The sequence below is a fragment of the Callospermophilus lateralis genome, chromosome 14, assembly GCF_048772815.1.
Source record: "Callospermophilus lateralis isolate mCalLat2 chromosome 14, mCalLat2.hap1, whole genome shotgun sequence".
Lineage (NCBI taxonomy): Eukaryota > Metazoa > Chordata > Mammalia > Rodentia > Sciuridae > Callospermophilus > Callospermophilus lateralis.
Genome location: NC_135318.1, coordinates 50,696,917 through 50,719,461, shown reverse-complemented (window position 1 = coordinate 50,719,461; position 22,545 = coordinate 50,696,917). Strand labels below are relative to the sequence as shown.

Genomic DNA, 22,545 nt, shown 5'->3' with positions numbered 1-22,545 from the left:
CTCAGCAGTAGCATGCTTGCCTAGCACGTGTGAGGCGCTGGGTTCAATCCTTAGCACAACATAAAAATAAATAAAGAAAATAAAGTTATTATGTAAAAAAAAAAAAAGAGTTGAAGTTTGAAAAACAATGCACCAAGTCAGAGATAATTAAACTAATATCTGCAAAGCTTTAAAAAAGACTATAGTTTTATGTACATGTGAGTGGTAGGCAGGGTTGTCACAGTTTTCAAATTCATGAAGAGGTTTATGTTTTCTAATATTTAATGACTTTAAATTATCATATGTTCATTATATTGTCTGTGAAACACTACATAAAAACATGTATAAAAATGTGTTTTAATCTAGGGATGGAAATAGGAGAAAGCACTATTTCTGAAAATCTAATAAGGCTCAGGTTTAAATACTGACTCTGGAACCTTATACAAGTTACTTTGTCTATTGGCTTAGTTTTCCTATCTTATAAGGAGTTTGAATATATTCATGGAATTAAGTATAATAATTATGGTTCCTGAAATGTATGGTAGGCATTCAATAAATTATAGGCATCATTGTTACACTATTATTTGCAACAAAATTAACTTCCATGAACAAAATACAGTTTAAACAAGAGTACAATCATAACTTTTTTTTTTTTTTTTTTTTTGATGTGGTACTGGGAAACAAACCCAGACAAGTGCTCTATCACTGAGCATTTTGCCTTACTAAATGCAATTCAAAGAAAAACAGATTATTAATGTATACATGAAATTTGTATCTAGGATCTTACTTTTCTGATAGTTGTTAACATTGCTATGTAAAAATGATGACAATATGGTCTGATAGGCATGAATTTATCAGTTCAATAAGTGTACCAGGTATTCATAATGAACAAAGTCTGCAGAAAATATTAACAAATTACTCTTCTCACCCATTAGGATTTTGATTATGATTATAATGAACAACTTATGGTTTTTTCAACCAGTATTTCTCACATCATTTAGCTGCCTGTTGCAGAGTGGTGTGGCTGTGCTGGAATTCTGCTTATTCCCTGCCTTTAAAGCTGCATCTCTTCTTGCTTGTTCAAGAAGAACTCTTGCTCTTTCTTTAAGTTCTTCTTGTCTGGATAACATTCGATGCTTAAAAAGCAAAGAAAGAAATAAACAAATTCATTATCAAATAATCTACATTTATAAACGAATTAAAAGTTATACAATCTGTTGAAATAAAAGGTCAGGAGTAAGGTTTTAGCTTTCTTACTAATATTACCTATACAAAATATTAATGTTGACTAAACATTTAGAATGAATACATAAATCTTGACATAAAGGAAATATCTTTACTGTCTAAAATTGGATTGAATTTAAGTATACTTTCATTAGAACATAGTCTTATAAGTGATGTGTTTAAATTACATATTCCTCATATGTGCTCATAAACATAGTAAATCTGTCAGCCAAAAACATTTTTTAAAGTTCTTATAGACTTTTTATGTTCTTATAGAAGTGACAACAATGTGTCTTCTAAATTTGTACTAGATAGAGGCAACCATCTTTTAAATTCCTGACATTAATATTTATAGAAAAATGCAAAGCTACTATATTTTTTTAAAAAATAAATATGTAAAACTGGTTTTCTCCACTATTTACATTCTTTATAAGAAAACAATTTATCGTATCAGAATTGGAGAAATATTCTCCAATTTGTAATTTAACAATGTATTTTTGGAGAACAACAGATATTGGCCGTCAATGAAAATCAGTTCTTAAATGGTGGCATTATCTAAAAACATAATATTCCTTTTTTTGTGTATGGTACTGGGGATTGAACATGAGGCTTCGCAAATGTTAGGCAAGTGTTCTATAACTGAGATGTATCCCAGATCCTTTTTATTTTATTTTGAGAGAGGTTCTTATGTGTTATCCAGGCTGGCTTTGAACTTATCTCCTATCTAGTAGCTGAGATTATAGGCAGGTGCCACTATGCCTAGCATCATACTCCTTTTTTTCTGTGGAAGTAACTAACTTCTGGCTTAAGACGGCTATTACCTTTACTCTGATGCTTAATTAATTTGTCATCCTTTTCACTGTATAGTTTTTATGGTCAAGGAAAAGAAAATAGAGAACAAACTTATTACTTTACTATTATATGAAGCTTTCTCTTTTAAAAAATTAATATACCATTTTTGGGGCCTTTTGATATATTCAACTATAACTAGGCTGGGTGTGATGACACATACCTATAATTCCACCAACTTAGGAGGCTGAGGAAACAGGATCCCAAATTTGAGGTTAGCATCAGCATCTTAGAGAGACCCTGTCTCGAAATAAAAACTTTTAAAAGATCTGGGGGCTGGGGTCATAGGTCAGTGATAGAGTGCTGGCCTATTATGTGTGAGGCACTGGGTTCAATTCTCAGGACTGCACATAAATAAAGAAAATAAAGGTTTATTGACAACTGGAAAAAAAAAAGGATCTGGGATGTAGCTCATTATAGATCAGTGGTTGAGTGCTCCCTTAGGAAACCAGCAAGATCCTGTCTCTAAATAATACATTATAAAAAGGCTGGGGATGTGGCTTAGTGGCTGAGCATCCCTGGTTCAATCCTTAGTACCAAAGGGAAAAAAAAAATTTTAAATAAAAAAACTGTAACTATTTTTAAACCTTTTTTCTATTAAGATTTTCCTTAAAATGTACAATAAATTATTTTTGGTATATTCACAAGGTTATGAATTATTGCCACTAATTCTGGAACTTTTTCATCACTCAAGATTTTAAGAGGATTAAACAAAAATTCTTAATAGATACAAATAAAATATATAAGTGGTAATGATAGATTCTAAGTTAATATTGCTAGGATATAACATAATTAGTCATTGCATTTCTACTGGTTATAATATCAATACTTTCTCAAAATAGAAAAAAAGTTTGATGAACATTGAATTTTTAGTCACGATATCAGGCTTGAATCAATCACTCTGTCATTAATAATAAGCAATGCAACATGAGCAGGTCACTTAAAAACTATACTGCCTTCCATTATATGATGATTAGGAATTTTGGAGTCAGACATTTGGGTTCAAATGCCACTTCCATCACTTAATTGTAGGCAAGTTACTCAATCTTTCTAAGCCTCCATTTTCTCATTTATAAAATTCGGAGAAAAACAGACCAACTTTCATAAGGATAGTGTAAAGATTAAGTAATAATCTTGCACATGAGCACTTGCACAGGATAAGCACTGAATAAATATTGACTATTATTATTTCTTAATCCCTCAATTTCCTTATCTTTGAAATGTGGGGAATGAGAGATCATCTTTAAGACTCCATTAGCTCTAAATTCTATAGTCCTTTAGTGATTCAACCCAACCACATAGACTGTGAAAAACTGTGCTTTGATCTTAACACAGACACAAATTTTATTTTCTGATTAGAAAATTACTAATTATATTATAAAATATAAAATTACAAAATTGTATTTTACTAATTATAGAGATTAGTAAAAAGAAGAAAAAAATCATTAGTAATCATGGTATCCAGAGATCATCACTGTAGAATCACAGTTTTTTCACTTAATACTTTATCATTTTATTTTTTTTGCAGCGGTGGGTATTGAACCCAGGGCCTCCACATACTTTATCATGAGCCTTTTCTCATGTCCTTATATATGCTTCTTGAAAATATGATTTTAATAGACTACCTAACATTCTATTATATAGATGTATTCATTAGACATTAGTTAACTTATTTTATTGGATATATTGGTTGTTTGAAAATTTTTCACTATCATAAATAATGTTTTTATTTGCCCTGCTGAGAAGAAAACACAGAGCTCATGCAAGCTCTCTGACACTGAGCTACATACTCAGCCCTATAAATAATATCTTTGTGAATACTCCTACATGCAAATTTTTGTATATGATTCTGATCATCTCCTTAGGAAAAATCCCTAAAACATTTTGTTGTTTTGAAATGAGGCCTTGCCAAGTAGCTGCCCAAGCTGGACTTGCACTCATGGATCTTCTCATCTCAATGTCCCAAGTAGCTGACACACACAGCCATCATGTGTGGCTGATATAAACATTTTTAAGGACTTGATGCACATTATAAAATTGCCTATCAGCAATGCTGACTTCGTTACAACTGGGCTATGATTATTATTTAATGCCTAAATGATAAAAAATAAAGAGATATTGAACTTTAGGCACAAAGACTTTGGAGTCAGACAGGGCTGGTTTGGAATTCAAACCTTAAAATATATTATATGACCTTAGACTACTCTGTAAACACCAGATTTCCCACATATAAAATATTATTCAACCACTTACTTCATATCTTTCTTAAACTTTACAAGGATAAGTATAAGATAAATAATTTTCATTCATGTACTAGGCACTTACATGAGTAGCATTATAATTTTGTTAAGTCTATAAAAACATATTAAGCTACCGAATTTCCTATAATTTAATGCTTAATTATAAGTCACAATTTTATCTATTACTAAGAAAAAACACTACCAATTAAATTCCAATATACTATTATAAGTAATATCTTGATTTCAGAAAAGTTAAAATATAGAAAGATATTTCTGAGAATTAATAAAATATAGGGCACAAAAAGAGAAACAGAATACTACCAGTTAACATATGTAATTTCTTAAAAACCTACCAAATGTCAGCATCCATATTACAATTTTTGGTGTCAAGACATTATTCTTGCCAACCAAGTGCCAAGCAAACCTTTAATTCATCTTAAGCAAAATTCAACCCATAAATGAATGGCCAATGAACAAACATGAAGCTATAAATAAATGGTGCATCCTTTAATCACATGAATAGAATCATAACATAAAAGAATTTTAGAACTAAAAGGGCTTTTAGAGATTATGTCATTTAACATACGTGGAAAATAAGATTATGAGAGTTTAAATGAACAGTTAATGTTACATTGCTAATTACTGGCAGAATCAAAATGAGAAACTAGGTTTACTGATTCTTAGTCCTGCATATTTCTAATTTTTAACCATTAATCAGTTTCTAGCTTTAAGTAAAACATTTGCCTTAAAAATCTGGCTTATATGAAAACTATTTATTGGATATTACATCTAAGGCTCATCAGATTCTGGAGTTGTCAATTACTAGCTGTGTATTATCCACTACTTATGAACACTATGTGATCATGAAAACTTTCAGACGGGTTTAGCTACTTAAGACCTTTAAGATTTTTGATTAGGAAAACAGAGGCTTGCTTTGATAGCTACTATATTTCTTTGATTCTAAGAAGTATTCTTTGCCTCCGTTCCTTCTTCCCTCCCACTCTTCCTCTCTCTCTCTTTCCATAGTGGTGGGGATTGAACCCAGGAACTCACACATGTTAGGCAAATGTCATACCTCTGAGTTATTTCCCCAGCCTCTATATTCTTTCCTAATACTTCTGGCACCCTACAATCACAGTTTTTCAGTTCACAGTCAAGACATAGTTGTCTATCTACATATTGCTTGATACTTCTGGTAGCACGACAGCAATCCCTTGACATTTCCGTCAGAAACCACTTGAATATACTCTTCTCACAGATTAGTTCCAGGACCCCCTGTGGATTTTCTGCAGATGCTCTGGTCACTTAGATAACATGGCATACTATGCATAACTTAGGCATGTCCTTTTGTATGCTTTAAATCATCTCTAGATTACTTACAATACCTAGTACAATGTAAATGTTAATTTTTCATTTAGAAATATATTTAGTTATATAAATACACATTTAATCATAAATTAGATGTTAATATGTTTTAAATTTACTACTTGAAAAGAAACAAAAACCAAGTAAGAATGACATTATTTTACATTTTTTTTGTAAGTCTCTTTAATATAAGAAAAAATCAGCTTGGATTCTCCCATATTTGTATTAAATCTGTTGAATACCAGGAATCATGGAATCTCCAGAAAATACTTCCACACATTTCTGAGAGAATGATGTTCTCTCAGAATAATGTTCTAGCATTATGATAGAAGGTTTTATCTTTGAGGGCTCTCAGAAAGGGTCTGAGACAGCCTCAGATGTGAAAAGCCCAAACTTTGAAAATTATTGCTATAGCACCATATTTTGATGGCACAGAGGACAATACTGTGTGAAAAAATAGGACTACCAACAACTCTAAGTCAAAAAGTGATTCAGAAGAGCTGGATTCTAAATGTGAAAAGCTTTTAGAAGTAACAATCCTTTCATATTGTTTAAAATGTCTTTTGAGTAAATAAGTGTTTTATGTGAAATGAAAATGTGTCCTAAATCTAAAAGAGTTCTTTCAATAGTTATAAGATAAAAATTCTAAGCGATAAAACTATCATAATTTTATTGGCAATTTTTTGTTGTAAATAAAATAATATTATATCTTATAACTGATGATGGGACCAGAGTTCGATACAGGAAATATTAGTAAGGAAGGGGTCAAAACTGCACTATATTTCCCTTAGGGGAGAAATATAGATGCTACTAGATTTTAAACCACAAGCAATAATGGAACTAAAAACACCAATTGAAATGCAAGTGAAGTATTGAATAAAAATGCTTTAAATGGAAATACTTAACTGGGTATTTCATTTTAGAATGATATTCTTTTTTTTTAAAACACCTTTATTTATTTATTTTTATGTGGTGCTGATGATCGAACCCAGTGCCTCACACAAGAAAGGCAAGCTCTCCACCACTGAGCTACAGTCCCAGCCCCTAGAATGACATTCTTTTTTTTTTTTTTAATATTTATTTTTTAGTTGTTGAACACAATACCTTTGTTTTATTTATTTATTTTTATGTGGTAATGAGGATTGAACCCAGGGCCTCGCACATGCTAGGCAAGCGCTCTACTGCTGAGCCACAACCCCAGCACCTAGAATGATATTCTTATTAAAATAAAAAAACTGAAATATCTTTGACTTATTATTGTGATAAAATATTGTTTTTATAATTGATAATATTTTGATTTGAAAAGTTAACATTCTTTATCCTTTAATCTTAAATTTGAGATTTGTAATCTTGAAATAATATAAACTTTAAATACATAGCAGGTACATTTTAGATTTTTTACAGTGACAAATTATACTTCACTGTTAATTATTTGTAACATCTTGAGGTGTTCTATGAGCATAAAATGAAATAAAAAGACAGAATAGTTATTTACTAAATGTAAGTACTCATTCATTCTACTAATTCACTTACCTGGACTGTTTTAGCAGAATGATCTGCATGATTTAAAGTGATTCTATCAACATCTGGATCAGACTCTGTCTGCCTCATGGAAGTACGTTTTTTTTTTGCAAGGTCTGCATCTCTATTGTATGAGTATCCAAGTTTGGAAGTAGGAGATAAACTTGGTTTTTTGATAGGTGATTCAGCATCTGTTCTGCATTCTAAGTTTTTAGAATTCTCTAATTTTTCTTGCTCCATGTTACTACTGATGTCTTGAGTCTGAAGTTTTTGCTGGTCTATCTCATCACAAATAAAGGGTGGAGTCACATCCTTCTTTTTTTCACCAACATATAAGTCAGTTAATTCTAAAGTCTCAGCTTTTAATAGTCTCTTCTTGCCTAACAAAACCTGTGCTTGGGTTGGATCTGTATTGGAACATATTCCAGGGTCATCAGATCCTGAAGTCCTTCCAGAGCTCTGCTGGGACTTTTGGGGTTCTGTGTCACTTTTAGTCCGGCGACAGTAAGGGGAGACTGTGCTTGGACTAAGGTGATCATCAGGAGTCTGATGCTCACTTTCTGATTCTCCAACCCCACTATCATTTACAAATACAGAGTCATCCTGTGATAAGAAGTCTACTGCTCCACTGGTAGGCTGTCGAAGATCAGGCTCCCGCTTCAGATCACTCAGCTCTGCATAGAATTTTTCTTGATCAATAGAACTGTTTGTATCTGTTTCATAGTTTCCAACTTTATATGTGCTTTTACTGCTGTTTTCCTCTATCTGAACAACATTTAATTCTTGGCCACTGAAATGTGCCCTTATTTGATAAAGATAAGTCATAACAGTCAGTTTGTCAGGAATTGCTAATAAAACCATATCAGAAGGTTCCAATAACCGGGAAATTCCTATGCTGGCAAATCCATCATAAGCCTTCAAAGAAAGGAAGAACACAAGACAAAGTGAATAACTCAGACAATCCATACCTTTTTTCAAACAGCAATATTTCAATATTTTTGTTATTGTATAGGATTCATAAACATTACTGACATTATGTCACATGAATAATATTCCAAAAGTCAGAAATGTTTAAAAGTGGGGAAGAATCAAGGAGAAAAAAAGCTAACTACACAACAATTGAGATATTCCTTTCCAGAAAAAATAAAAAGCAAAAATGAGACTGAAAAAATATCTCAGAATCACTCTTGAAGATAAGGAACCAAGATATATAAAGAAATATTAGACTAAATCCATCTGAAGTGCTATCATTACTATCAACCTCTTTTCCACAGTAATGTAATTGCAGTGATTTGTGAAGAAAAAGCAGAGATGCCTAAGTCGAAAGGGTGAACTATCTGACTACCTGATATAAAATGCAAATAAATGCTATTTAAGCTTAGAAACAAACTTTTTTTTTTTTTTTTTTTGGTACCAGGGATTGAACCAGGGGTGCTTAATCACTGATCCACATTCCCAGCCCTTTTTATTTTTATTTTGAGACAGGATCTTGCTAAGTTACTGAGGCTGGCTTCGAACTGGCAATCCTCCTGCCTCAGCCTCCTGAGCTAGTGGGATTATAGATGTCTGCTACCATGCCCAGCCAACATATAAACATTTTAAAATACCCAATTAAGACTAATTTTCATAATGAGAAGAATGACTTCATTTTTATTTTATGCATTTTGGAGAGAATTAAATGTTTTGAGTACTACAACCTAGTCGAGAATGTAAAGCTGCATTGTATTACTTTGTTAGCCTTTAAATGACTGTGGCATATCAGGTTTTTCTAGTTTTGAAGAACCAAAGCTGTTTCTCAATTATTACTATCCTGAACTAACCTTTGAAAACAGAACTGTGTTGCTAGGAAGCATTAAAAATATGGCTAAGATTTAGACACACTCTCAGAGAGAAGATAAGGATTCTCTAGATATATTCTTGCTTTGGGATGTTAAAATGTCTATTTTTCTAAAAACCTAGATTTAGAAGCGTAATTCAAAGTTCTTCTTTAAAAGAAATATTACGAAATTATTAACAATTGAAAAGGAATCAGTCTTTTTGCACTTACACGTTAAATACATTTCTACCTTTGAATTTAATCCTTGTCTCATATTATTCCTGTAGTTTAATAAATGTTGTGGAGTAAGTAAGAAAGAAAATGAAAAATAAATAGTGATATTAAAACCTCTTCAATTTTCACAGCACTATGCTTCATAATATAGGCACCTCAAAATATTTACTACAGAGAATAACTCAGTTGGTGTGCGTGTATAGACTTGTTTGTATTTTACATGTTTTAGGAAAATTAAAGTCATTTTCTTCCTTGTGTGTCTTGACTACTTGATTGACAGACATCAATTGCAAGCCATCAGGAAAAGCACCACAGGCAGTAGTCTCAACATTTCCTAATTATCTAAAACACTGACATACTGGGTAAGATCAGATGCCACAGGTAAATGCATTATTTTTATTCAGCACTTTTTGCAGACCTTGGAAAATGATTAGCTTCCTTGTAGGAAAACTCCTGCTGTTGTTTTGTTTCATGCAGCAATTCATTTTATGTAGACTAATTATACTAAAATCACTATTTTGAAACAAATTAAGTTTCTTTAATGCAAGCTCAAGACTTCATAAAATTTTTTTTCATATAGGTTAAATTCTTTTGCTCTGGTTGGTCACCTACTATCTTTTTAGCTGTTTGTGTATTAATAAAAAAGATTTTTCAAAAGAAAATTGTCTTATTCATTTCTAAGTATAATTAAATCCTTAAGAAGTCATTGCCAGTTACATTACAGATCTTCGTGGAACTTAAGACATGGGCATTGTCTCTTGTGCTGCTCATTCAAAGGTACTCAGGGTTTTTGGAAGATCTGCACAAAGGTGGAAATAATGTTCAGGTAGCAACTGAGATACTCAATGTAGATATAAGGTAAGACGTTTCAAATGATGAAATGGAAAGACTAACAATTATTTAATGAATAGTGCAATGAGTAGAATCCTCAAAGTTAAAAGTCTTTCCAAAAGCCACGAAAATCTAATTGAGATTTGGGGATTAAACCAGGTTCTCAACAAATTAAGCACTTGCTCTAACCACTGAACAATACTCTCAGGTATGAGAAAAAATTAAATGAGATATTTTATTAGTAATATGTAAATGATTATTAAGTTCCTAAAAAAATATAAAATATGACTTAAGCCTTAATGAGATTCCCTATATTATTTAAAAATGTTAGGAAACTCAATAGTTTCCTTTTCAAAGATTTGAATAGTTAGTTAAAAGCTCCACTTTAGGGCTGGGGCAGTAGCTCAGCGGCGGAATGCTTGCCTAGCATGTGTGAGGCACTGGGTTCAATCCTTAGCACCACATATATCCTTAGCACAATATATATATATATATGGCTCTACTTGGTTCTTTTAACTTTATTTGTTTACTTACTTATTTTGTGATGAGATGTTGCTAGTTGACCAGACTGGTCTTGAACTCCTGGGCTAATGGCCACCCTCCAATCTCAGCCTTCAGCCTTCTGAGCAGTTCAGACTATGGGCTTGCACCACTGCTATCTATCAGCTATTAATGGTTTATTTTATAATGCTTATCTCTGTATTTAATTTAGCTTAGCATTTTAATAATATGCAAAAATGCACACATATAAGAACATAATTTACTTAATTAAAAAGGCATTTCACTTTAATAGAAATAAGTATTACAAAATCACACAGGAAATAATTCATGAGAATGATCTACTTTTTATAGCATGCCTACAAGACAGTTAATTTCTATGAGAAAATTATACTAATTTTTAAGGATTGCCTCTTTTAGGTGGCATATATCAATTTTTAAAAATGGCAGTTTCAAAATGTATTATTACTGGTAATAATTTTCAGAGAAAATTTTAATGGCATATAAATTTTTGGTTTTAGAGAACAACATAAGTATTAAACTTGTTTTGTTGGAAATAATTTTTTTTTTCTTCATGGTGTAACCCAGGCCCTTGTGCAACTTAGGAAAGTGCTCTACTACTGAGCTATGTCCCCAGCTTTAAATTCTTATTTTTTAATTGAGCTTTCATAAAATTTTAAGACTTTCCTTTTTATTTTTGGTGATATTGGAATTGAACCCAGAGACCCAATACCACTGAACCACACCCTCATCTCTTTTTATTTGATTTGAGACAGGGTCTTACTAAATTGCAGAGGCTAGCCTTGTGATTTTCCTGCCTCAGCCTCCCAAGTTGCTGGGATAATAGGCATATGTCACCATGCCTAGTCCAACACTTTTATCACCAGTGGTTTTAATGATCTAATTTAAAATAAATTAAAAACTGTCTATGCAGAGTGCTATGGCACATGCCTGTAATCCCAGTGGCTTAGGAGGCTGAGACAGGAGGATCACAAGTTCAAAGCCAATCTCAGCAATTTAGCAAGGCTCTAAGAAATTTACCAAGACCCTGCCTGTCTCAAAAAACAAAAACAAAAACAAAAACAAAAACAAAACACAAAAGGGGCTGGGGATGTGCTTAATGGTTAAGCTCCCCTGGGTTCAATCCATGATTCCCCAAACAAACAAACAAAAAAACCTTTCTCTCTAGTGGTCCTTTAACCACTTTGTCCTATGAACCCCTTTAGCCACAGACACTTCTCAGAATAATGTTTTACAATTATAGAATAGATAAGAATCAAAAGAACCAATTACACTGGAAAATACAACTAAGCAAATACTGCAAAACAATTTGGGAACCAGTAAAGTATATGCTTTTTATGAGAACATTTTTTATAACTGATTTTGATAAACTTAAAAGGTATTTGTAGAAATTTGCAACAACTGGAGTAAGATAGGATAAATCTATGATTTCTGAAGTAACAGTCTAAGGTATGCCTACTACAACCATGATTTTTTAAAATCAAAATTTACAATAGAAGAAAATACTAATGTTTAAAGAATTATGAAAATAAAATGTATTTTTCTCTACATCTTCAAAGACCTCTTTAATTATATCCAGAGATCACAAGTTATAAACTCCTTTTCTGGTGGGCATGGTGGTACATATCTATAATCCAAACAACTCAAAAAGCTGAGGCAAGAGGATCTCAAGTTTGAGATCAGCCTCAGCAACTTAGTAAGACCCTGTCTCAAAAAATAAAAACGACTGTATAGAACCAACCTAGATGCCCTTCAACAGATGCATAAATAAAGAAAATGTGGTATATATACACAATGGACTATTACTCATCCTTAAAGAAGAAATTATGGCACTTGCAGGTAAATGGATTGAGATGGAGAATATCATGCTAAATGAAATAAGCCAAACCCCCAAAAAAACAAAGACTGAATATTTTCTCTGGTAAGTGGACACTGATCCATAATGCAGGCGTTGAGGGTATTAGGGAAGAATGAAGAAACTTTGGATTGTGCAGAGGGTGGGGAGGGGAGGGGATGGGATGTGGGAATGGAAAGGATGGTGGAATGAGATAGACATTATTACTCTATATACATGTATGATTACACTAATGGTGTGACTCTGCATCATGTGCAGCCAGAGGAAGGAGAAGTTATGCTCCATTTGTTTACAATGTGTCAAAATGCATTCTACTGTCTTGTACAACTAATTAGAACTAAAAAAAAAAAAAGAAAGAAAGAAAGAAAGAAAAAGGACTGGGGATACAGTTGAGTGATAAAGCTCCCCTGGGTTCAATCCCAGTATTGTAAAATAAAGAACTACAACAACAGCAAAAACTCCAAGAAAATACATTTCATTCATTTTTCAAATGAAGAATTCAATTCAGTACAAACAAACATTTGTGTATCTAACGTGTGCAGAGTTAGGCACTTCCTTCCTTGCACACAGAAAATTATAATCCTGTACTGTGCACTGGGGTAAACAGATACATCAGCCTCTAGCCACAGTCAGCTGGCCCTTGGGGCTCTTGCAACTCAGCCCTATGCAGTTGCCCTGAAGGCTGAAAGGATCAATATCTCCAAATACCAGCAAGGAAGTTCTGATCTCAGTATATTTTAATTAGTTATATGGAAACACATATATAGTTTACTAGAAAGTGAAAAGAACCAATGTTTATATCTTTTTGCTTCTACAAACCTAGTCACCTAGGTAAAAAGTCTTGTTTACCTATCAGGTTCCTGCTCTTATTTCCTTCTAACACATTTTTCTAATGTGTTAGAACATGTTTTGTAAAAGTTATGACACAATAGTTTTGGGTGTACTTTTAAAAGCTAAATCTTAGAATTAAAACATTATTTTTTTTTAACAAACATTTAACAGTTAATGAAGACCATACATATATTGTAATCTGATCTTGGATTTTTAAAGTCCTGATAAACCAAAGTAAACCAAGTATTCTATTTTTGAACTTTGGAATGCAAATTACCTTCTAAGAGCTGCAATTATGACCTCACCAAAACTCCCTTCACTTCCCCCAAATTAATAAAAAACCTGCAGAGAAGCCAAAATTGAAGCTATGTATTTTTTCCCCTTGGCATTTCTTACCTTTTTGTTGTTCTCTTTAATATCTTGAGGATTCAGAGACTTGTAGTCACTGAGGGAGAAAATGGCACAGTAGGTACATGAAGTATTTGATAAAAACAGCTGTTTTTAAAACAAACTGAATCTAAAAATTTGACATTCAATAATACCAGAATAACCAGCAATTTCACAGAAATTCAATCAACAAAACTAATAGTGTGGAAAATTAAGGAAATAAATAAATAAATAAATAAAAACAGTGATTACATGTTTCACTGCCTGAAGCTTTCCATCTAAAAGAGAAGTTAAGGCAGGGACCAGAGACTAGCCATGACAACCAAATTTACCATGAGGTAATCCCTGTTGTCAATGTAGAAAGAGCTACAGGCTTCTTTATCTCATCTCATTTTAACATTAACACAATTTTCATAATAATTTGAAGTCAGTTTTTTGTACAAGATTAAGGAGAAAAAATCATTTTTTTAAAAGGGAAAATATGTTTTTTAGGTATTCAGAAGGAAGCAGTTTTCCTGGCATATACTTCTCTCAAAAAAGCAAAAGGTGTGGCTAGCAAAAAAGAAATATAAAGTCAAGTAGTTCAGGACATGTTCTATGAAATAATTTTGGGTTCTTTTAAATTAAAACTGTGTAAATACTGGGGAATAGTAGCATAATGCCTGTAGTATCAACTACTTGCTATAAGGCAAGAGGATCGCAACTTTGAGGTCAGTCTGGGCAACTTAGTGAGATTGTGTCATAAAATAAAATGGATTGGGGAGATAGCTCAGTGGAGGAGCATCCTTGGGTTTAATCCCAAGTTCTGCCAAAAGAAAAAGAAAAGAAATTCTATTATTTATGCAATGTAATAGGGAATGGAAACTGTTTCTACTTACATTAAGTCTGGTCTAAAGTGGTGTAATATAGCACAAAAAGATAAACCATTTCTCCATGATGTAGTAAAATTGGTGATTTTCACTCCTCGGTAGTTTTTCGTAACTTCTTTGCACCATACAAGCAATGACTGACTAGCATTTGGCTTTCGCCCCAAAATAGGACTTGGTATAGGACTTGGCTAGAAGAAAGGAGAAGAGGAAAACATTAAAAGAATTTAATGGAAGATGAAAATTAACATTAATTGACCTAACTAGATCATTTGAACCCTTTGATGTCAGTTTAGGTCCTTCAAAGCTGTCAATTCATGACAACTATAACATCCAAGAGGGAGACATAAATCTTAAATTATTATCTTCAGTTTTAGCCCATGGCATTTGCCTGACAAGGATGTAGATAGGTGAGATTTTAAACTTATACATAAGAATAAGCAAAGAGTTTTCCTGATGGAAACATCATGTTAAAGTATTTAAATACTTAATGCTAAATACCTACGCAATTTTCACACACTAAAAATTCCCCCCAATTGCAATCACATATAAACATGGCTCCTTTTCGACTGGATTAAAAATAATGCATTTTAAAGTCTAAATTGTTAGTAGAGATCAAAATCATAGCAAGTTTTTAAAATACAGTAATCATATGTATGCATTTTTAAAAATAACAATGATTATCATATTCAAGCATATAAATTTAATAACAGCAAAATAGTTTTAGAGTTTTTAACAATAACCAGTTACTGGTAGCAACAGTACACAATAGTATTCATTTTGGATATACTCAAAATACATTTTAATTATCACTAAGAGCTATTTTTTAAAATATTAGCTGAGTTAGTAATACATGTCTTTAAAATCTTTATCATTTTCTTTCCCCCTTGTTCATATATTTAAGACTACAATGATGGGAATAAAATTAAGACTACGTTGTAAGATTTTTATTCCAAATTTTTGTTGTTCTTAAAATTATGTCATTTTATTTTACTGAAGAACAACTACATTTTGTGACAATAACTTGGAGGCTGATACAATGGAAAAATATAAAGAAATTGATTAAGTATTTCTGGATTTTAATCTTGCTATTAATTAAAAGTGCTTGCTATGATAATAAGGCAGACATAAAAGAGAGGCATTCTAAAGAAAGGTGAAAGGAGAACAATTATTTACCCTTAATGTCGTTTAACAAGCAAGCCATTCTTAACATACTGCTTATTTAAGAAAGACCAATGATGCCCCCACTTGACAAAAGCATGTCAGTGCCAAATGATTAAAATCATCAACCACACATGATTTTGATTTATGCATCTATTACTTCTGTGGGAAGACCACCAAGAAACACCAAGGATATAATTTCTCATTTTTATTAACTGTCAGATTAACAAATCATTATATAAACAATCATGAATCTAGCAAAGCACTGTTCTTTCAAAGATCACCTACATTAAGTCAATGCTAAAAAAATATGGATCATAAAAAAAAATCAACAAATTTGAATCAGTTCCATTTAATACGAAGCAATAGGTAAATATAAAATTCCCAATATAGTAAATTTACTTTAGAATAAATAATGGCTCTTTTAACTATTAATCTAATGTTATAAAAATGAAGCATTAAATTATCTTTTCACTTAATTATCCACTGTGACTTTCAAATCTCTCTTAGTCACTTAACCTAAAAGTAGAGAGTGGTCTATGAATGAGCTAGGCGATCACTAAACTAGGCACATACTCACTTTTTTTCAAACTTTTCTATTACTTATTTGTCTACTAGCTATAAGATTATCTTTATTATAATGTTTTTCTATAAGAAATTCTATTAAGGCTGTGAGTCACTTCAAGCATGGTTAGTATGAACATGGGCCAAATAATCCTATAATCACTATACTGATCCATTCAAATTGTCAGTCACATGTACAGAGGTAATGTATAAATGTCATTATCACTGTTACAATTTAGGATGAATTTCTATATGTAAAAATAAAGAATATATATGATGGCATATATTATATATATATATATATTATATATATATATATATATATATATATATATATGTATATATATGATTATTAAAATCTCTAAGAAAACTCAATATAAAAAGACTAGAAGAACTAAACCAAAATTTGGATTTGTTTCATCAAAAGCCTCATATTAAGGACACTGACTACCTTTCTGACTACAGAAAATCATATGAAATTGAAGAAAGTAATGAAATTGCAGGCCCTATAAATGGTCATATTGGTTTGCAGAGAAAGGAAATTAGAGGCAGTATTAAATGAACAACTACTCCAGAACTTCTGAACTTTCATCTAATATTTTGCGGAGGGTCATAAAGGAATTAATAATCAAATCACTGTGAAAGTTTCAGTATATAATTGCATCAAATAATTTGCTTCTTGTTATAATGTTATGGCAGATTACTTGTCTTCTTTATGTCTGTTTCATCTGTAGAATGAGTATGATGATGGTTAACTATTTCAGAGCATTGTAGTAACAAGATCTTTCTTTCTCCTCTATCCTACTACCTCTCTCTGATCTTCTCTACACTCTTTCCCTTGATCACTTTGAAGCACACTGAATTTTTGTTGTTCCTTATATATCCCAGAAATGGTCTAACCTTAGGACCTTTGCAAGGACTATTCCATTTTCCTGGTGTTCTCCTTTTAAGGATCTGCATGCTTAACTCCAGTGCAACCTTCACCATTTAGAAATATGCTATTTAATAATGCAGCCTATCTCAATCACCCAACCCCAAACTAGCATTCCTGATAGACCTTATATTGCTGTATTTTTGCCATACTATTTACCATATTTTTACAGTTCATATACTTTATCTTTTACTTTATTGGTTATTATGCCTGTCATCACTAAATAAAAGATATATGAGGTCAATAACCTGTTTGCTTTATTTATGAACCTATCCCAAGTACCCAATGACAGCAGACACTCAGTAAACACTGTTAAATAAATAAATGCATTTTAAAAAGTAACACTATATATGGCAAGATCATTCAGTTCATGTTAATCAATCTAACTACAATTATTATTAAACCAAAGCATTATCAGCACTGAACTTCTATTTTGGGGGGTTCTTTTGGAACATCAAAGGCCACAAATTTAACATAGTGAAGGTTTTACTCTGCAGACAAAGCTTTAACTAGAAAATAATATCAGCACCTTGATATTCTATGTGTAAAACAGGGCACTTGTAATGATTGGTAATGTATCTATTCCTATGTGTTTGGTGAAAGAAGCTCTGAATGACTGCAATACATTTCTTTCCATAGAAAGAAAAACAGCCAAATCTGTTCATAAGGGTCAGAACTGAACTCTGAAATATAGATAATTTTAATATGTTATTTATGTTAACACAGCAGATTACATGTTAATAAGAAGGGTACCAAAATATTCTTTCCATCAATGGCAATAGTATCTGTTTCAGAAAACCCAGTCAAATAACTTGCTGAAAAAATTTCCTAAATTTCAAAAAGCTATGAGAAATTTTAATTCCATTATTTTCTGCTATATCCCCTTTATAGTTTCTCTTTTGTTACCTCCCTGTCTTCCACTAAACAGCTATCCATTCCTCTAGGTATTTCTTTGAATAGTTTTTTCTTTCCATACTTTGAGCTGATTCACTCTCAGGATTCCAACTATCACATGCAGATGATTCCCAAATGTACATTTATAGTTCAAACCATCTCAAATTGACATTTCCAGCTGGCTGTCCTTCCTGCCATATAAAATTCAAACTCAGTATGTTAAAAACCATATTTTTAATCTTTCCTTGCAACCTGCTCATTTTCATTGTGTTTGCAAATGAAATTACTATTGTCCCAATTGCCTAGACTTTTATTCTTTGAATCACCTTTGAATTTTTCTTTCTCCTGTCATCTTTTACTGGTTAATACATGGACAGGTTTGATGCTATGGTTATATTTTAATAATCTATCTCCTTTTGACTAAATAATAGTGAAAATCTTCCTAACAAGGTTTCCTTCTTCTAAATTCTCCCTCTCAGGACCTACCATCATATCATAGAGTCTACTTAAAGCACAGCTAAAGCCAGAGTGGTCATCGTCCATTTTCCCTTACAGTAGTAAGGGTACCCTTAATCAGAGAGGGGATTGAGACCAGGACGAAAGGTTAGGTAGTCAGTTAGATAAAGAACAGTTGGGTTAGGAGAGGGGGGGCAATTAAAAAAGAAATAAAATGCTAATATCTCAAAATACTTCCCCCTCCTCCTAACCAGTTGCCAAGGTCACCTGCCTCCAGGGAATTGTTCTACCACCAGGAGTTGATAATGAATGCCCCCTGGGTGGCTTCCTTCCAGCCTTTCTGGGCAGAGGTGGAAAATAGGGAGAGGTACCCTCTGGGCAGGCTTTTGGTTTTGTAGGCAAGATAAGAGGAGTGAACATTAGAAGAAAGGAAACCTAGAATCTATAAAAGGGGCAAGACATCAGATATAAGTACCAGAAAATGTTACAGGACTATTGACTGTGGAGTATATTAATTAGTGTGTGTGTTACATAAAGACTGTAAGCATTATGTCCATGATGTAATGTAAACTGCAAAACTTGGAAAAACTGCAGAACTTAGACTTAAGATAGTGAGTCTACACCTGCTGAAACCCTAGGAATATACACCTGGCTTAGCAAATCTATGGAAGTAATTTAACAAATTAGCAAATTACAAGGAAAACATAACAAAATTATCTAAATAGATGCAAAAAAATTTACAAAACTTAATGTCCATTAATATTCTAAAAATAATCTCAGCAAGTCCCCCTTCCCTAATTTGCAAAGGCCTAGTAAATATCACAATGGTAAAATATTCAATACTCAAAGGTTTCCCTTTTTGAGATTAGGAATCTATCACCACTTTTATTTAGCATTCTATTCAGATTCCAGTTGGTACATTAAGGTCAGAAAAAAAAGATATATTAGTAATAAATACTTTTATTTATAGTAAATAATTGAGTATGAGGAAAACCCCATACCCCAAAAATTATATATATAATTTATTAAAATTAATTAAATTTAGTAAAGGTGCCAATGTACAAAACTAAATTCCTATATATCAAAAAAATTTTAATTAAAACAATTCATAGAGGCATAGAAATAAAATCAAGTGTGATCATGCATTGTAAGGTGATATTTTCTTTCATTTATTTTATTTGTTCTTTTTAGATATACATGACAGTAGAGTGTATGATATATTATACATAAATGGAGTGTAACTTCCCATTCTTGTGTTATTTTAATGTGGTGGTTCAATGATCATGTATTCATATATGAATAGGAAACTTATGTCTGATTTATTCTACTATCTTTCCTACTCCCATCCTCCCTCCCTTCCCCCCTTCATTCCCTTTGTCTAATCCAATGAACTTCTATTATTCCCTACTCCTGCCTAATTTTGTGTTAACATCTGCATATCAGAGAGAATATTTGGTCTTTTGTTTTTTTGAATGGGATTATTTCACTTATAGTTTCCATTTTCATCAGTTTACAAATGCCATAATTTTATTCTTCATGGATGAGTTATAGCCCATTGTGTATATGTACTACATTTTCTTTTTGTTGTTGTTGTTGTTATTGTTTTTTTATTGAGAGAGAGAGAGAGAGAGAGAGAAGCCGCATGCATGCCAGGCGAGCGTGCTACCACTTGAGCCACATCCCCAGCCCACGACATTTTCTTCATCCATTCTTCTGTTGAAGGACACCTAAGTAGGTTCCATAGCTTAGGTATTGTGAACTGAGCTGCTATAAAAACTGATGTGGCTGTATCACTATAATATGCTGACCTTAAGTCCTTTAAGGTGATCTTGTCATCCTGAAAACAAAATAAAGTATTTGCTCTTTGATCCATGTCATTTGAAGTTTTTGTACATATGATCTGCGCCCTTCTTGATTTTTGTTATTTTTGTTTCAAATCCTTATATAATTTTGTCACTTTGTTCTTTTTCTTCAGGATTGTGGTTACGGTTGAATGGGACATATCTGATTGCAGGAAGCCACGCGTGAATTACTTGAGGGTCTTCTCTTGGTATGGTAGCCAGGGAGATTTTAGGTTTAACCTTGGGAACTATCTGTGGTTCTACCATGCAATAGATTGCCCAAGGTACATGACCTTTATCTACACTCTATTAGGAAGATCCTTCATAGTAGCTCTGGAGACGGGGCGTAATTCATTTGGAACTGGACAGCCCACCTATAACCTATTTTGGTGAAGAACATTCTATGGAAGGCCTCTGATGTTCCCAGATATAAATAAACAAGCATATAAATAAAGCAAGTATGGGCTCCATTTTGCCTTTTTAGTACAGAAGCTGGATCCATATGATTGGCTAGCCCATCCAGCCCCCACTTTCTGAAAATATTTTCTGTGTCCTATGATTTTTTGTTGTTCTGTTTTTCTTAGCTTTTATTTTGCAGCCAGCCCATTCCACCAAGGGGAACCTCATTTCTATTACCTGCGTGGGATACAGGCAAGACCTGATTAGTGAGCAAATACCATCACTGATTTTCCAATTGCATAGTCCTTAATGACTTTAAATTTTGTTTCCAGGAAAATCCCTTGATGGGGACTCTTACTGGCAACATTACCAGAGGATTTTGTATGCTTATGGGGGCCATAATGAATATTAAATCAAGAACAAGAGAAAATGGTATAATCAAGAGAAGTGGTATCCACAAGATGTATGAGGCTACTGACAGTATAACAGACATACCATTTTACAGTGAACTTTTTTTTTAAATAAATTGAAAACACTCTAAAATAACGATTAAAAGTATAGTATAGAAAATACACAAACTAGTAACACAGCTGTTTATCAAATATATATTGTGCATAATTATATGTGCTACAATTTTATACAAATGGTAGCACAGACACATTTACAACAGCATCACCATAAATACATGAATTTGGGCTATGAGATTATAATGCCTAGGATATCACTAGCCAATAGGAAATTTTCAGTTCTGTTTTAATTTTATGGGACTACCATTGTATATGTGATTCCACTGTTAATTGAAACAATGTTATGTGGTACATGACTGTGCTTAGGAATAAATCTACAAATAAAGCACATGACTGCTATAAAAACCAAGGAAACCTAAAGAAATGGGGAGATATACTATATTCATGGATTAAAAGACTCAATTTTATAACGATATAATTTTTTTCCCCTCAGGAAGAAAAGATTTACCAGCAGGCCTAAATCTTTTCTTCATACACACACAAAAAAACCCCTCAAGTTTGGGGCTGGGGTTGTGGCTCAGTGGTAGAGTGCTTGCCTAGCATGTGTGAGGCACCGGGTTAGATTCTCAGCACCACAAAAAAATAAATAAATAAAATAAAGGTCCAGATACCAAAGTTCAAACTGTACTACAAAGCAATTAGTAACAAAAACAGCGTGGTACTGGTACCAAAACAGGCAGGTGGACCAATGGTACAGAATAGAGGACACAAAAACCAATACACAAAATTACAACTTTCTTATATTTGATAAAGGGGCTAAAAGCATGCAATGGAGGAAGGATAGCATCTTCAACAAATGGTGCTAGGAAAATTGGAAATCCATATGCAACAAAATAAAACTGAATCCCTTTCTCTTGCCATGCACAAAAGTTAACTCAAAATGGATCAAGGAGCTAGATATCAAATCAGAGACACTGCATCTGATAGAAGAAAAAGTTGGCTACGATCTACATACTGTGGGGTTGGGCTCCAAATTCCTTAATAGGACACCCATAGCCCAAGAGTTAATAACACGAATCAACAAATGGGACTTACTTAAACTAAAAAGTTTTTTCTCAGCAAGAGAAACAATAAGAGAGGTAAATAGAGAGCCTACATCCTGGGAACAAATTTTTACCCCTCACACTTCAGATAGAGCCCTAATATCCAGAATATACAAAGAACTCAAAAAATTAAACAATAAGATAACAAATAACCCAATCAACAAATGGGCCAAGGACCTGAACAGACACTTCTCAGAGGAGGACATACAATC

General features: G+C 32.6%; 1 protein-coding gene across 4 annotated transcripts in view; it reads right to left on the bottom strand.

The window, feature by feature from the left end:
- Ehbp1 (EH domain binding protein 1) overlaps positions 1–22,545 on the bottom strand; it is a 312,370-nt gene that overhangs the window by 92,148 nt on the left and 197,677 nt on the right. For all 4 annotated transcript variants that reach the window (XM_076832959.2, XM_076832960.2, XM_076832961.2 and 1 more), the window contains 4 exons: positions 14,530–14,708; positions 13,661–13,709; positions 7,191–8,093; positions 972–1,115 (listed from right to left, as the gene is read on the bottom strand). In XM_076832959.2, coding sequence (XP_076689074.1) covers positions 972–1,115; positions 7,191–8,093; positions 13,661–13,709; positions 14,530–14,708 — 1,275 coding nt within the window. The remainder of the gene's footprint in view (positions 1–971; positions 1,116–7,190; positions 8,094–13,660; positions 13,710–14,529; positions 14,709–22,545) is intronic.